The 17,163-nt window shown below is 49.2% G+C and overlaps 2 protein-coding genes and 1 pseudogene across 2 annotated transcripts; 2 read left to right on the top strand and 1 right to left on the bottom strand.

The window, feature by feature from the left end:
* The first annotated feature begins 12,961 nt into the window (after positions 1-12,961).
* Positions 12,962-13,683, top strand: LOC120709441 (annotated as a pseudogene).
* Positions 13,684-15,252: 1,569 nt separating this feature from the next.
* LOC120710457 lies at positions 15,253-15,856 on the top strand. The gene has a single exon (XM_039996140.1). The coding sequence runs from the start codon at positions 15,423-15,425 to the stop codon at positions 15,657-15,659; it is 237 nt and encodes a 78-aa protein (XP_039852074.1). The 5' UTR covers positions 15,253-15,422; the 3' UTR covers positions 15,660-15,856.
* Positions 15,857-15,987: 131 nt separating this feature from the next.
* On the bottom strand, positions 15,988-16,909 carry LOC120710456 (late embryogenesis abundant protein EMB564-like). The gene is made up of 2 exons (XM_039996139.1): positions 16,607-16,909; positions 15,988-16,476 (listed from the first exon to the last, which is right to left on the bottom strand). The coding sequence occupies exons 1-2, from the start codon at positions 16,755-16,757 to the stop codon at positions 16,346-16,348; spliced, it is 282 nt and encodes a 93-aa protein (XP_039852073.1). The 5' UTR covers positions 16,758-16,909; the 3' UTR covers positions 15,988-16,345.
* Positions 16,910-17,163: the final 254 nt, after the last annotated feature.

Raw genomic sequence — 17,163 nt, 5'->3', positions numbered from 1 at the left:
TCTAAAAAAATAGAGAAAATATAAAAATTCTCACAGAAATCAGAAACATCAGGCCATCAATTCGACAACTCTAATCATAATTGCCATTGATTCTATTATTTTTTTAATAAATTACCCACCTCTAATATTATGAAACATAGACTAGAGTAACCTCTAACATATATCTAAATTACCCCAACTCTGCCATTATAAAAAAATCTAAAATAACTCCCTAATATTCATGTAAATTATCCACATATGCTATTATAAAATAGTGCAAATAACCCTCTAAATTACATATAAATTATCCAATTATGTTATTATTAAATAAAATATTAAAATGTACCAATATAAAATTCTAAGTTACTATTTCTATCATTATTGGTACATAATTTATGTTATTGTTTATATAAAAAATGCTATCCATGATATGTGTCACCATGTATTCTGTATGATAGAAGAGATAAGAATACCAATTCACAAACAAATGAGTTAATTAAATATATGTCAAACACATATGGAGGTGTGATGCAAAATGAAATCTATTGCAATTAGATAATGATAAATATATATTTTAAAGAATGCGTAGAATATTTAATAGATGAAAGAGGGTTTAAATAGATAATTATAATTATTAATTATAAGCTTTATTTTTATATTGATTCTAATTAGTCTGTGTAGGATCACGGTTGATAGGCTAGTCGAAATAATTGACGCCGCCGCTACCATTACATCGTGACTGGTTACCTCCTTGTCAGAGATAAGATACAAACAAGCTGGAGGTCCGCATTGGCACCTTTTCTGCTTCGAGACGGGACACGTTTTAGTTCGCGATTTCGAGTTTTGGACACGGAGAACGCATTTGGCAGGCTAAGCAAACAGCAAAACTACGAGATTTTGAAGGACCGAAGCCGGCGATCAGAGGGGGGGGTGAATGGGAGCCGATCAAAATTTCTTCGAAATTTCAAAACCGTCGGCCGATGTCCCGAAAATCACCCAATCCCTCAAGTGTTCTGACCAGAGTTTGGAGTAGCTATTAAAAAGCTAAACCAACTCAAAAGCCCACGAACAAGCGAACAAAACCACGAAGCAAATCGGAAGCAAATCGGAAAAACTGCAGAACTGATCTGCCTGGACCGGTCTGACCGGTGCACAGGACCGGTCTGACCGGTCACAGCTGTTCAAGAACTAGCAGACCGGTAGGCAATACCGGTCTGACCGGTAGCACTCAGAAAACCTCCGAAAACTTAGATTCAAATGATGAATCTCAACCAAACGACCACGAAAATCGATGAAACTTGGGGGATAGCTTCGCCCCTACCCCGTGAACATATCCCCAAAAGATCTCGTCCTAAAAATCAACGAATCTTGAGAATTATGGGGGAGATCAAAAGGGATTGGGGTTTTCTCAAGAACTCAAGAAATTGAATTCGAACACGCCAGTGATTCCAGAGGGGTTAGGACAGGGTTAGAAGCACGGGAATCACAGAAAAGAACTCGTGGACTCCTCGCAATCAAGTGCACCAAAAACGAAATCGAAATTTCATCAAACAAGGCACAAAACGAGGAGATGGATTGATTCAAACCGCTCAGAGGGCACGAGGAGGTTAGGGTCTCCTTTTCCAATCAAATCCACAAGAGTTCTCACACAAACAATATTTAAATCTACCCTAAAGAGATGAACAGGGAGAGAGGAACACAGGGGCGGCGGCCTGAGGAAACAGAGAATTCACGGACATAATACAAAAGCCGCTATTAACCTAACACAAGTGAAGGGGTATTTATACCCGCGGGACCGGTCAGACCGGTACGTTGGACCGGTCAGACCGGTTGGTTAGACTGGTCAGACCGGTGCCAGGGACCGGTCAGACCGGTTGGCCTGCAGCACCCCTGTACACGATCTCATCCGACGGCCGAGGTTCTTTCTTCAAAACGAAGTCTTCTCCGCGATGCCGCCGTCTTGATGAAGATCCAGTCCGCGGTTTTGGAGGGTCCACGAAACCCGGGTAGGTGGCCGATTTTGAGAAAACCACCAAAACCTCACGCGCGGGAATATTCCCGCCTCCGCACCGTGGCCCTAGACGCCGTTCCCGCCTCGGCCTTCTGACGGCCCTAGACGCCGCCCGACGCCCGTCACTTCCTCGCCCGCAGTGAGGCCCTAGATGCCGTCGACGCCCGTCGCCTCCGTCAGTCCCGAGACGGACGCCCGTGCCTCCACAACTTGGCGTCTTCAACCGCCGTCCGCCTCCTTGGTTTTGTGGCGCAAACCAAGAAACCCGCCTTCCATTGCCGCTTGCGCCCTCGATCCAGGAGTGGACGCCACAGCTGCCGCCCGGTCCAAGCTCCGGTCCCGGCTGTCCTTCACCGCCGTCCACCGCACGGTCCATCGGCCACAGCACCTCCACGGCAGCTCCCCGTCGACACTCGACGCCCGTGTACCTGCAATCCAAAGACCAAGCGTATGATCACACCGCACGGTTGACAATTCACTCATCACAAGCAGGATAGAGTACTCTCGTTCCTCAATCTCCCCCTTGATGAGTGCATTGTCAACACACCACAAATGAACCAAGAGAAGTGAAACCAAAGAAGAACAAAGAAGCACAAGCAAGTGACAAAAAGTTCAGAAAGGCAGAAACAGTCACTTACTTAAGCAAAGATCGATCCCCTAAGACAAGGGCAAAAGCTCGACGCAATCGATCAAAAGCCAAAACATGACTCCTCAAAGACAGAGGTAACGCTCGACGCAGTCATGCAAGAAGCAGAGGGAAAACAAGGAAAACCAGGAGCCAAGAGCAAATCAGAAACTCCCAAAGCAAAGCTTTTCCCTCTCACAAGTGCAACTCTCCCAAAATGATGCACTCTCAAAGCCCTGTGCACAACAAGTTTTTCAAAAAATCAAACGAGCCAAAACCAAAGCAGAAACTCCACAAGCAAAGTTTTTCCCTCTCACATGTGCAACTCTCCCAAAATGATGCACTCTCAAAGCCCTGTGCACAACAAGTCTTTCAAAAATTAAACAAGTCTCCCCCTTGTTCGATCACTTCTCTCAAAATTCCCCCCTTGTTGGCACATGCACACATCAAGTCTAAAAAGACCTAAAGCTCCCCCTGAAGCTGAAACTCCCCCTGAACAGATGCTATGCAATGAATGCGATGCAGGAGGTGTAAGTGAAAGCATTCAGAGATACAAAGATATGAGCAACATCTAGTCTCAAGCACATGTGCATCCATAAACAGGACCTGCATCTAGCTCAACAGGGTATATCAAATCAGTCTAGAGCTAGGCAAGTTCAGTTTAGGAGAAATAAAAGCATCACCCATGATCTAGCACTAACAAGTAGAGAATGGAAAGCAGTGCTAATCATACTCATACAGGTGAGCCAAATCAGCCAAAACAAGTTGCCAACATTCATTTTTCAAACAAATTTATAGCAATCAATTTTTAATGCCAGGGGTTGAAAGTTTATCATGCTTTACTTAGCAACGAGGCCAAGCCTATGTCAAAAGACAATCAGAAGCTTAAAGCACTCATTTCAGTCATGCACAGCCTTGCCCGGGTTCTCACAAGTGCAAAGGGAGCCGTCCCGAAAGCTCGATCAGTGCGACAAGCAATCCCACCTGGATCTTTTCAATCCATTTCAAGAATAGTTCAAGCAATTTTATCAGATTTAGATCATTTCAAGTATGAATTGCTGAACAAAAAGGCACACTAGCATGAATAAGATAGCAAAGCACATCAACACACCCTAATATGCTAGTAGCCAAGACAGGGTGATCATGTTTTCAGATTTTCAAATCAAAATAACTTAACTCAGATGATGTCATATACACAATGGAGCAAGCTATACATGATCAAGTTTATCAACTCATACTAGCAGCCACTAGAAGATCATAGCAATGTATACAAGAATACTAGTGCAAGTGAGACAATGCAAAATGCAAAATGTACAATGCATATGCACAATGCAACTACCAAACCTAGAGATCAAAGAGGAGCAAATAAAGCCTACAAAGCTAACCAAAGAAAAGTCAGCGATCAAAAGGGGTAACAAACCCCAAGCTCCCCTCGCAAGCGAGTAAAGGTGTCCTGCTCTAGCGGTTTGGTGAGAATATCTACGGTTTGCCTCTCTGAAGGGACATGGATCAGGTCTATGTGTCCTCTCTCATGGTTGTCTCACAGGAAATGGAATCGGATGTCTATGTGCTTGGTTCTGGAGTGTAGGACAGACTTCTTTGTAATGCTAATAGCGACATATTGTCTACAAGGATGGGAACCCTACCAAAACTCAATCCATAATTCTGCAAGATTTGTTAATCCAAAGTATCTGGGAGCAGCAACTAGCAGCGGCAACATACTCAGTTTCTGTGGAAGAAAGCGCTACGCTAGCCTACTTGCGAGAGGACCAAGACACCAAAGATGTACCGAGAAATTGACAAGTGCCGGATGTCGACTTGCGATCCAACCGACACCCACCGAAATCGGCATCAGAAAAGCCCACCAAAACCAGAGAAGAATCCGCAGAATACCAAAGACCAAATTCAGGGGTGAACTTCAGATACCTGAAGATGCGTTTCACCACCTGCCTGTGGGAGGTGCGCGGCGAATCCTGATACCGCGCACAGAGGCAGACGCCGAACTGGATGTCCAGTTGCGTCGCCGTCAGGTACAGGAGAGAGCCGATCATGCTCCTGTACTCCTTCTGGTCCACCGCCTCGCCGTCCAAGTCCTCATCAAGCGCCGTCGATCTGCTGATCGGAGTCGGCTGAGGAAACAAGTCGCTCATGTCGAACTTCCGCAGCAAGTCTCGAGTGTACTTGGCTTGATGGACAAAAGTGCCCTGAGGAGTTTGCTTGATCTACAGCCCGAGGAAGAACTGTAGCTCACCTATCATGCTCATCTCGAACTCCCTAGATATCTGCTCAGAAAACTTGGAGACAAGAGCGTGAGAAGAGCCACCAAAGATAATATCATCCACGTATATCTGAACCAAAAGGAAATCAGTGCCAGATCGCATGAGGAACAAAGTTTTATCCACACATCCCATTTTAAAGCCCTGAGCCAGCAAAAAGGTTTTCAATCTATCATACCAAGCTCTAGGTGCCTGTTTCAAACCGTAAAGAGCTTTCTGGAGTTTATAAACACGGTTTGGAAACTTGGGATTTTCGAAACCAGGGGGTTGCTTCACACAAATCTCTTTTTCGATAAAACCATTCAAGAAGGCAGATTTAACATCCATTTGGAAAACCTTAAAACCCTTGGAAGCAGCAAATGCAAGAAAGATTCGAATAGCCTCCAAACGAGTAATAGGAGCAAATGTTTCCTCAAAATCAATACCCTCTTTTTGGCAAAACCCCTGGGCAACAAGTCGAGCCTTATTCCGAACAACCAAACCATCCTCACCCTGTTTGTTTTTGAAAACCCACTTCGTTCCGATGGGATTACAAGCAGGTGGAGGCTCGACTAAAACCCAAACTTGGTTTCTTTCAAAATTTTCAAGTTCCTCATGCATGGCATTGACCCAATTAGAATCAGAAAGAGCGTGTCCAATATCTTTGGGCTCAAAAGAGGCAACAAATGCTGAATGAACAAAGCCAGCGATACTTGTTACCTTGGACCTGGTGACTCGCTTGTTGAGATCACCTAGCATCTATTGAGGTGGATGTCGACGCTGAATGTGTCGTGGTGCTTCCCGTGTCGAAGTCGCCTCCCCCTCAACCAAAGCTGGTGTCTCCTCAAGTGCAGCTGGTGTAGCCTGAGTCACCTCCTCGAACAGCCCTTGGGAAGTAGACGTAGTCGGGTCGGGGCCGTCGCCATCGTCCGAGCTCGTAGCAGAGATAGCTGGGTTCACAGCCCGCGCGGTAGCCTCAGCCTCGCCATCTGCAGCTTCTTCCTCCTCATCTTCAAAGATGGAGGTGCCGAGCTCATCATCTCCTGCAACTTCAAAGACAGAAGAATTGCACGGTGCAGTCTTGTCGAAAGTGACTTCACAAGTCTCTCTGACGATATTAGTATCAATAATCAGCACACGGTACGCTCTAGAGTGAGAAGCATAACCGAGAAAAATACCGTCAGACGAGCGAGACTCAAACTTATCAAGATTTCCATCTTTCAGCACAAAGCACCGGCACCCGAAAACTCTGAGATGGTCAACACGGGGCTGACGTCCAAACCGCAACTCATAAGAAGTCCTGTGCATGAAGGCAAGCAAGAAAATGCGGTTGGACACGTAACAAGTGGTGTTAACCGCCTCAGCCCAGTATTTGCGAGGAGTCCTATGCTCATTGAGCATCGTCCTCGCCATCTCAACCAGCGTCCGATTCTTCCGCTCTACAACTCCATTCTGCTGTGGAGTGTAGGGAGAAGAATACTGGCGTTCGAGCCCTTGATCACTGCAAAAGGCGTCAAAACGAGCGTTTTTGAATTCTGTGCCATTGTCACTGTAGATCGCTCTCATGGCCTGGGGTAACTCGTTTTTCAACCTCAAGATCAAGTCTCGAACAAACTCGAAAGTCTCATCCTTGGTTCTCATGAAAAAGACCCAAGAATAACGAGAAAAGTCGTCCACCATCGCAAGAACGTACCACTTCCCACCAACAGACATCACCCTAGAAGGACCAACTGTGTCCATGTGTAACAACTCTCCAGGGTGAGCGGTCATCACCTGATTAACAGGTGGATGAGAAGCGGCAATCATCTTCCTGTGGCGACACGGATGGCAAACAAGGTCATTTTCAAACTTCAATTTGGGCAATCCTCGGATCAGGCCAAGTGAGCTTAGTCTCGACAACAAATCGAAGCTCAAATGTCCTAGTCTCCTATGCCACTTCCACAAATCAGAAGAAGGACCAGCCATCAAGCAAAGAGAAGGGCCAAAAGGAGTTCCAGAGAAGTCAACCAAGAAAACCCGATCGCGAGGTGTAATCCGGCAAACCAAATCTCCCCTGGTATCCAAAACACGCGAACAACCCTCCTTGAAGCGAACCTCAAACCCCTCATCAAGAAGTTGCGAAACAGAGAGCAAATTAAAACCAAGATTCGAAACCAAAGCAACTTCTCTCAGGGTAAAGCGATCAGAAACTCGAACAGCGCCAAGTCCACGTACCTTTCCTCTTCCATTATCCCCGAAGACAATGTACTCCTTTGAGTGCATCGGGGTGAGGCTGGAGAACCATTTGTCATTTCTGGTCATGTGGCGCGAACAACCGGAGTCCATGATCCACCTGTTCTCCAAGCCTCTGACCTGCACATCAGTAGTGAGACAAAGGGTGAGCAAATGTCTCAACACTGGGGTTAGCAAAGTGAGAATCAAACCAGTGTCGAGCCATTTGCTCTACAGAAGGGTTAGCAAAATCAGACAAAGCGTATCCCCCGTCCCGTCTACCGCGTGACTGACGAACACCACCGCGAGGAAAGTGTGGAGCCTCAAAACCTCCTCCAAAGCCTCGGTCCCGTGGTCCATAGCCGTACTGAAAACGACCAGGAGCACGGCCGGCAAAGCGACCACTCGCTGGAGCACGGTAACCACCACCGTCTCCCTGACCTCCACCTACACGGCGCGCCCTAGCATCTTGCCTATCACCACGCCGAGAAGGACCATGCACCCGAGCAGAGTACATGTCCGCGTTCCGTCTCTCCTGCTCTCTCCTCACAGCCCACTTCCTCCTGAAGCAAAACTCCTCCAGGTGACCTTCCCTATCACAGAACTCGCAGTGGTACCTCACCTCACGCTTGGGAGGTGGAGGCCTAGCCTGCGGACGGGGAGGAGCAGCCCCCTTCTTCTGGGCAATTGGGCTGTGGCAGTAGGGAGCGTGTCGAGGGAATTCCTCAGCTCATTGGGCTTTGAAACCCAAACCTGCTTCTGCGGATGTGCTTTCGGTGGTTCTTTAAGCACACCATCCGCGGGGTCAACAAGCGAAGGCTGCGTGCTCGTGCTAGCAGTGTTTCCAGCAGCCTTGCCAATCTTACCATAGAACTTGTCAAAGTCTAACTTCGTGTATGTGTAACCAACCCCAAACCCATCACCACGCTTGAACTGCTTAATCATCATGCCCAACTGCGGCTCACTGCTAGAAACCCAACTCAGAATCGCCCTAAGTATGTGTTCTCATTCTCCAAGTTGGCTTTCTCTACCGCAAGACTATCTAAATCAGCAATCAAACCAGGGCAAACAGAGCAGTCAATAGATGAGCTAGACTCTACGACCTTAGTCTTTCCAAAAGACTTGATCAAAGCATTCTTCTCCTCTAGCTCCGACCTAAACATGGGACAAAGCATACAAGCGCCAAGCAAAACAGGCCTAGATCTAAGCTCCTCTAGTTCACAAACGTAGCAAACTTGGACTGCAAAGAAGCTAGATCAGACTTGAAGATAGGACACTCATCGCATTCAAGCACATCACTAACAATGGGAGCGTCATTGACAAGTTCAAGCTCATTCTTGGCCTTGGCTAGCTCGTGAGACACGTCAGAAAGTGAAGTCTTAGCAACATCTAAGTTCGCGACGTTCTCATCATGCTTGGCACGGAGAGCAATAAGATCATTCATGTGAGATATGCAGCTAGCGTACTCATCCTCACTAGATTTCTCCCTAGCACAAGCCAGCTCAGCCCAAAGCTTTCTACGCTCTCTAGCTGCTTCATTAAGCAGCCTTTTCTAGTTGTCGAGAGCGGCGTATAACTCCCTAACCTCTGTATCAAGCAGGTCGATCGTGGAGTTTACCTCTGAATCGCTCTCGGATCCAGGAGAAGAGCCGGAGTGCGTCGGTGTAGCATGTCCACCAGAAGACGCACAAGCACCATCGGCTTCGCCCGCCATGGTGCAGAAGCTCTTGCGCCAACCGGCCGCCAAGCAAAGGCCGATGAAGCCGGTGGCTTTCTTGTCCCGCTTCTTCTTCTTCTTGTCGTCGTCGTCGGAGGTCGGTGAAGAAGAGCGGTTGGTGTTGGAGCTCTTGTCGAGGTCGCTGAGCTGCGTCAGGAAGGCTTTCTCCCGCTTCTTGGCCTTGTACTGGAAGCGCTTCTTGAGCGACTCCTTGTCGAAGCGTCCTCCCCGGTCACGACTGCGGTGCTTGTGGCGCCGACACTCCTTGTTGGAGCCTCCCTCGTCGCGGTCGCGGTGTCGGTAGTAGTCGAAGGAGTTGTTCTGGCCACCGCCGGGCTTCTTGGGGCAATCGGCGATGAAGTGGTTCAGATCACCGCAGTTGTAGCACCCGGGGTTCTTCTTTCTCTGTCTGTTGTGGTAGACGCACTGGAACTTACTGATGAGAAGGCACAAGTCGTCGTCGCCCAGCGTCTCCAGCTGCTCATCTGAAACAGAAGGCAAAGAGGCAAGAGAAAAGCCAAGAGCAGAGTTAGCGTTAGAGCTCGATCCACCTGGGCTAGTCACAAGAGCGACGCTCTTGGAAGGAGGGGCACCATTGAGCTTGGCTCGTGTCTGGTTATCCACCTCCGTGGCCTTGAGCTTGCTGAAAAGCTCATTCACGGTCAGAGTCTCATAGCCTGCAGACTCAATGATCGTGTTCACCTTGAGATCCCACACAGAGCGGTCAAGTGCATAGAGCAACTTGAGTGCCTTCTCGTGCTTTGTGTACTCAAGGGCACCAGCAGATCTGTTCGCATTGACCTTGTTCACAATCGACTGAAAATGACTGAAAATCAGGTCAATGCTCTCACCCGGCTCCTATGTGAAGTTCTCGTACTCATGCCGGTGAGTCTCGAACAGTCTGGCCTTCACCTGAGGTGTACGCTCGTGGTAGTTCTCAAGGCACGTCCAAATTTTGTGGGCTTCCTGAAAACCCTGGACATGTGACAACTCCGCACGAGAAACGCCAGCGAACAAGGCATTGACAACCTTGGCGTAAGCCTCGTCCTGGGTCACCTGAAGAGGCGTGGTCCGAACAGCCAGCACCTCGTAAAGCTAGTTCGTGGTAATCTCCCAGACATCGGCTCCCATGCTCTGCAGGAAGGCTCTCATACGAACCTTCTAGTAGGCATAATCCTCACCGGAAAACATCGGGATCTTACCAAGACTCGCCATGGTCGCCAAGTGGTTTTCAAACCGGTTCAGGTACTGTAAACCTCAACCAAGCTCTGATACCAATTGAAGGACCGAAACCGGCGACCAGAAGGGGGGTGAATGGGAGCCGATCAAAATTTCTTCGAAATTTGAATCATCGTCCTATGTCCCAAAATCGCCCAAGCCCTTAATCGTTCTGACCAAAGTTTGGAGTAGCTATTGAAAAGCTAAACCAACACAAAAGGCCTCGAACGAGCGAGCAAAACCACGAAGCAAATCGGAAGCAAATCGGAAAAATTGCAGAACTGATCTGCCTGGACCGGTCTGACCGGTGCACAGGACCGGTCTGACCGGTCACAGCTGTTCAAGAACTAGCAGACCGGTCTGACCGGTCTTGCCTACCGGTCTGACCGGTGGCACCCAGAAAACCCCCGAAAACTTGGATTCAAACGATGAATCTCAACCAAACGACCACGAAAATCGATGAAACTTGGGGGGATAGCTTCGCCCCTACCCCGTGAACATATCCCCAAAAGATCTCGTCCTAAAGATCAACGAATCTTGAGAATTATGGGGGAGATCAAAAGGGATTGGGGTTTTCTCAAGAACTCAAGAAATCGAATTCGAACACGCCAGTGATTCTAGAGGGGTTAGGACAGGGTTAGAAGCACGGGAATCACAGAATAGAACTCGTGGACTCCTCGCAATCAAGTGTACCAAAAACGAAACCGAAATTTCATCAAACAAGGCACAAAACGAGGAGATGGATTGATTCAAACCGCCCAGAGGGCACGAGGAGGTTAGGGCCTCCTTTCCCAATTAAATCCACAAGAGTTCTCACACAAACAACATTCAAATCTACCCTAAAGAGATGAACAGGGAGAGAGGAACACAGGGGCGGCGGCCTGGGGAAACAGAGAATTCACGGACATAATACAAAAGCCACTATTAACCTAACACAAGTGAAGGGGTATTTATACCCGCGGGACCGGTCAGACCGGTACGCTGGACCGGTCAGACCAGTTGGTTAGACCGGTCAGACCGGTGCCAGGGACCGGTCAGACCGGTGCCAGGGACCGGTCAGACCGGTTGGCCTGCAGCACCCCTGTACACGATCTCATCCGACGGCCGAGGTTCTTTCTTCGAAACGAAGTCTTCTCCGCGATGCCGCTGTCTTGATGAAGATCCAGTCCGCGGTTTTGGAGGGTCCGCGAAATCCGGATAGGTGGCCGGTTTTGAGAAAATCGCCAAAACCTCACGCGCGGGAAGATTCCCGCCTCCGCGCCGTGGCCCTAAACGCCATTCCCGCCTCGGCCTTCTGACGGCCCTAGACGCCACCCGACGCCCGTCACCTCCTCGCCCGCAGCGAGGCCCTAGACGCCGTCGACGCCCGTCGCCTCCGTCAGTCCCGAGACCGACGCCCGTGCCTCCACAACTTGGCGTCTTCAACCGCCGTCCGCCTCCTTGGTTTTGTGGCGCAAACCAAGAAACCCGCCTTTCGTCGCCGCTTGCGCCCTCGATACAGGAGTGGACGCCACAACTGCCGCCCGGTCCAAGCTCCGGTCCCGGCTGCCCTTCACCGCCGTCCACCGCACGGTCCATCGGCCACAGCACCTCCACGGCAGCTCCCCGTCGACACTCGACGCCCGTGTACCTGCAATCCAAAGACCAAACGCACGATCACACTGCATGGTTGACAATTTACTCATCACAAACAGAATAGAGTACTCTCGTTCCTCAGATTTGCTTACAACCATCTAGATTAGACCAAAGACCAACTTTGGTCCTGCTTTTATTGAAAGCAAGGTAGTTGAGGCCGGGGAAACCGGCTGTACAGAGTCAACAAGGCTCGAGAGCTACGCGCAGAAAAGTGCCACTCAACCAGAGTTTAACAAAAGAAGCTGTCGCAGCAGCAAAAAGGAAGATTACAGCTAAATGGGATCAGTAGACTTCTCCCACGTCAAGGGTCACTGGATCGACTGTAGACTAGAGCAAGTCCTTCAAGAAAAATTGTTTCTCGGTGACGACGGGGATATCAAATATGGGATTGGTAACCAAAACCTTCACCTAATCTAATCACACCAGGACATGGTTCACATGACACAACACGAGCAGTGAGTCAGTGACAAACTGGCTTAGGCCGTGATTCGGGCCCATTTACTGGTAACAGTAATGGCATCCGGAGGAAACTGCTTGTGCTTGGTACTTGCACCAACCAATAACGTTGCGGAGCTCTGCTCATCTGCTGACGCCGCGCCCAGCCGGAGCCAGGTTTCACGCGGCGAACCAGCCGTTGCTCCGCACAGCACTCCAGATGGCAGATGCTGTGAATGCTTCACCTGCTTTTGTTGGACGCGGTAGTTAGAGTTCAGGATTGAGATGGACATGTTTCAAACTTGACTCCAAACGGTTCAGTCGCTCAGAGTCGGCATAGAGCAAAGCTGACTAAGTATTTTGCAGATGGTGACCTTAATTAGCGGTCAAAGTGCGTCTATTTTTTTAGCATTCTGAAGCATTTCGCAGATGGTGACCCGACCCCATGTAGCTGACCTGCTGGAAGATTCTTATCGGGTAAGAGCCCGTATACGCGGATGGCGAGAGAGGAGATGTGCTCATCGGAATCGAACCACTGTTTTTCAATTATGAGAGGGATGCTTTCTCCACTTTTTCTTCGGAAATGCACGTAGATAATGATATCGGAACCTTATGCAGCGTTTTACTACTGGGGATGACTCATTTCCTCTTGGTCATCCAGGCAACCGTTGGCGTTGTGGTGTGCCTAGGGGTGGTAATGACTATGGCTCTAATAGTCTCATAATAGTCAATATAGTCCTTAAATTTTTTAATTTAAAATGTATATGATTAAAATTTAGTCCTTTTAAAACTCAGTTTTTAGATTTTCTAGACCAAATTCTGAGACCCTTTCCCCCCTTCGACTGCCACTAAAGAGATCCAAGCATTCAAGCAAGATGTCGTGGTTCGGGCACCACCACCACCACAACCAGCCGGCTCCCTCGGCGTCGGGCCCCAACCTGCAGGTGTTCAAGATCTTCTGCCGCGCCAACGAGAACTACTGCCTCACCGTTCGCGACGGCGCGGCCGTCGTGCTCGCCCCGGCCAATGCCGAGGACATCCACCAGCACTGGTACAAGGACACGCGCTTCTGCACCGGGGTCAAGGACGAGGAGGGCATGCCGGCCTTCGCCTCGTCAACAAGGCCACCGGACTCGCCGTCAGCCACACATGGCACGCACCATGGGTAGTATATATAGTCTATCTAGTGGTGTTTTGATTGATTGCCAGCAGGATATGGCCGGATTCTAATTGAGGACACCATCGATGATCTCGATTCGTATGCATGTGCGCGCAGGTGAATCTGGTGCGCTTCAACCCCGAGGTGGTGGACGCGTCGGTGTTGTGGGCGGAGAGCAAGGACGACGTCGGCGAGGGCTTCCGCTGCATCCGCATGGTCAACAACACCCGCCTCTGCTTCGACGCCTTCCAGGGCGACAAGGACCACGGCGGCGTGCACGACGGCACCACCCTTGTGCTCGGGGAGTGGTGCAAGGGCGAGAACCAGAGCTGGAAGATCCTGCCCTGGGGCCCCGAGGCGCACTGTCCCAAAGTCTGGCGATCACCGGAGTTGAACCAACTCGCACGAAACTGGACACTATCACGATGTGATAGCTGAGGCCAGTTCCCCTTATCTAAAAGAAAATACTGAGAATACTGGTTCTTCTACCCTCCTTTTCAAGTATTCACGTGAAGTTACCTAGAAAAAAATTCTAAAAATTCTAAATAAAATAAAAACATCCGATGATCAATCCGACAACTATAATCATAATAGCTTCTGAATCTGTTGTTTTTCTAATAAATATCCACTTCTGCTATTATTAAGGATGGCAACGGGTCGGGTTCGGATCAGGTGGAGTCTCCGTGCACCCGAAATCGAAACCCGAAACCGATTCGGGTGGAAATCCATCACCAAAACCAAACCCGCGGATACCCGAAACCCGAATGGATACCCGAAACCCGAATGGATACCCGAAACCCGCAGATAAATATACACATATTCACATGAATAAACAAGATGCAACAAATAATAAATATTTTCATGACTCAACTTTCAATAAATTTAATAGTCTAAGTAAACAAATTATCATTAACATATTATAAAACATGAGTTTTAATTCCAAATAATTTATTTCGGATATCCATTGGATATCCACGGGTGGAAACCAAAACCCGAAACCGAACCCGAAACCGAACCCGAACCTGAAAACCGTGGGCGAAAAACCAACACCAAACCCGAAACCCGAAAAACCGAAACCCGCGGATACCCGCACCGAACCCGATCCGCTGCCATCTCTAGCTATTATAAAAATAGGCTAAAGTGACCCTCTAAACATGTATCTAAATTAGCAATCTCTACTACTATAAAAATAATTTAAAGTAACCTCTAATCTTCATACAAATTACCTACCTATGCCACTATAAAAATAATATCAAATAACCCTTAAGTTTGTATATAAATTATCTAATTGTCATTATTAAAAGTTTAAGGAACTCCTAAATCTGAATCTAAGTTATGAAATTCCAAATTAGTGTCTCTCATTATTAATATATTATTTATGTTATTGCTTGTATAAAAATACTACCCATGGTGCGTGCCATGTGTTATGTATGGGGAAGATATAAGAATATCAATTTTCTATTGTTGGCATGGCTTAAACATATAATTCAATTAAATACATATCAAATACATATGGAGGTGTGATACAAAGTGAAAAAATATTGTTACTACCTAAACCTATTAGAACTGGATAATGATGAGTATGTATCTTTAGAGTATTGTAAGTTAGAATATTTAATAGATGAAAGAGGATATGAGATAGGTAATTATAATAATTAGCTATAAGTTTTACTTTTTGTATTAAATTTAATTAGTCTGGTGGAAAGGCTGGTTACAACCGAATTTAGATGGAAAATAAGCTTGCTGGCGTAGTACGTTCTCTATTCTGAAGCCCATGTATCTTATAGCGCTGTATAGCATTTGCCCAAAATAACCTATTCATATGACGGGAGAGGGGATAAACCTAAATTTGACTCATTTTGAAAAGTCAACGATACCATTAGCTAATCTGTGGGGGGGAAAAGAAGGAAAACTAGACCTCAGAACGACGAACCACGAGCTTCACCCATTCTGAATTGAAACGAGAGAAACTCCTCCTGGTGCCAAAATAGAAGCTTATTAGGCGTTTCTGAGACCCTAAATCTGCTCCCATCCACAAATATTTTAGACAACCATCCCCTACAAAATCTCGATCCCTCCTACCTCATCGAGGGATCATTGTTTTGCAAGAAAAGGAATAAACCACCTCTCCATACACCGGCCCTTTGTTTCGCTAGCTTGTGACGGGCGGCGCGAGTATGGAGAAGGTGAGCTCCACGAGGGTGGCCGCGGCGGCCGTGGTGGCGCTGTGCCTGCTGCTGGCGCCGGCGCAGGAGGCCGCCGGCGTGGAGTACATGACGTACCCGCCCAACATGATCAACTGCAAGGTGCTGGGCAACTGCGAGAAGAACGCCGGCCCCGAGGCCACCCGCCCCGGCAAGCCGGCCAACAGCTACACCCGCGGCTGCAGCGCCATCGACAGGTGCCGCGGCTGATCGCGATCTCCATCGGCAGGGCGTGTGCGCGGATCATCGGAGGGATCCATCTCTGTGCGCGATGTGCGATCCGGCTGATTCTTGCTTGCTTCCTTCGTGCTGCTGTACCTAATGATTTTACACCGCGTACGTATACACTACATGCTCTGAAAAGCCGATGTGATCGTCCTCTATACATGTTGGGCCTGTCACCACAATGATTTCTCGACGAATCTGGGACGTTTGTGTTGCGGCCATCTTTCCTGCGACGTGCCGGGAGCGTGTTCGTTTTCAATGTTGACCAGGACGGTAAAATAAATCGGTAGACAACAGACAACCAACTAGAAAGTTTCAAGATAAACAGTGCTGGCCTCTTCTATAGAGGCCTTATATATTGGGCTCAAGGCTACAACCATGTACATGTCTGATGACATGGAGACGCGCAGGCACCAAAATGTTGCGGCCAGAGCTCAACTACCAGCGCACAGGGGCGGCGCAGAGACAAAACAGACGGCGATGGCTACAATGCAGAGACCAAAATTTTGTAGCCTTCGACCGTCACCTACACATCCGACCCAAACCGGCACATCTATCACACACGCACGCTACCTAGTGGTGGGCTAGTATACTACTAGTATGCTTGGTACATATACTACTACTACATGGTAAGCTACTAAGCTGCGGTGGTCAACCGTTGGCGCGCGCCTTCAGCCGCGGCCGAGGCTCTCCTTGGCCTGCTGGAGCTGCTTCTCGTCGGGCTCGACGCGCACCGCGCCCTCCTTCTCGGCGCGTTCCTTGCCGGACTCCGTCGTGCGGCTCAGCCCTCCCTTCTTGCGCCCTGCCGCAACAACAACACGCACGTGCCCGCGCGCGTGTAGTCAGAATCACGCATGGTATGCACGTGCGGCACGCCGGGAGGAGGAGAAGGAATAATATGATGGCCGGCGGCCGCGGCCGATCGAGCTCACCTTCGGCGAGGCGCTCCTGGGCGTCGTGGGTGGTGCCGCCGCCGCCGCTCTTGATGACGGTCTCGCCCTCCTCGCGGACGCGCCGGTCCAGCTCCGCCCGGATCTCCGGGTCCTGCAGCTCCGCCGCCTTCTCCGCCTGCTGCGACGCCATCCCGGCACACCGCCGCCGGCGGCACGCCGCTCGCTCGCACAGCAAGAAACTAGAAACCCCTCGACCTGAATGCTCCGAACCTGTGCGTGCCCTCTCACTTTTTTTTTTTTTTGAAAATTACTCTCTCCTCTCACTCACTGTCCAGTGTTCACTGCAGTCTGCACTTGCAGCTTCTGTTGGACTCGGCACCTCTACTTATACACAGCTCCCCTGCTGGTGGCGTTCACTGTTACCGGGGCGGGCGGGCGGCCTGATCTTACCTGGGGAGGGTTGACGTGGCGGCCATGCCTGCGGCAGCGTCGGCGTGCCGCCGCCGGACGCCGGACGCGCGTCGTGGAGGATAGGGATTTACCGTGCGGGGAGCACGTAGCTGCCTGCGTGTCGCGGTGAATGGGGGTGCTTGCGT

The sequence above is a fragment of the Panicum virgatum genome, chromosome 5K (genome assembly GCF_016808335.1).
Source record: "Panicum virgatum strain AP13 chromosome 5K, P.virgatum_v5, whole genome shotgun sequence".
NCBI classification, from domain to species: Eukaryota; Viridiplantae; Streptophyta; class Magnoliopsida; order Poales; family Poaceae; genus Panicum; species Panicum virgatum.
Note: the sequence above shows the minus strand (reverse complement) of the source record. Positions and strands in the feature narration are given on the sequence as shown.

Coding starts and splice junctions, on each gene's coding strand:
- LOC120710457 (XM_039996140.1), top strand. CDS start 15,423: ATGGAGAAGGTGAGCTCCACGAGGGTGGCCGCGGCGGCCGTGGTGGCG.
- LOC120710456 (XM_039996139.1), bottom strand. CDS start 16,757: ATGGCGTCGCAGCAGGCGGAGAAGGCGGCGGAGCTGCAGGACCCGGAG. Junction 16,477..16,606: donor CCAGGAGCGCCTCGCCGAAG/GTGAGCTCGATC, acceptor TTGTTGCGGCAG/GGCGCAAGAAGGGAGGGCTG.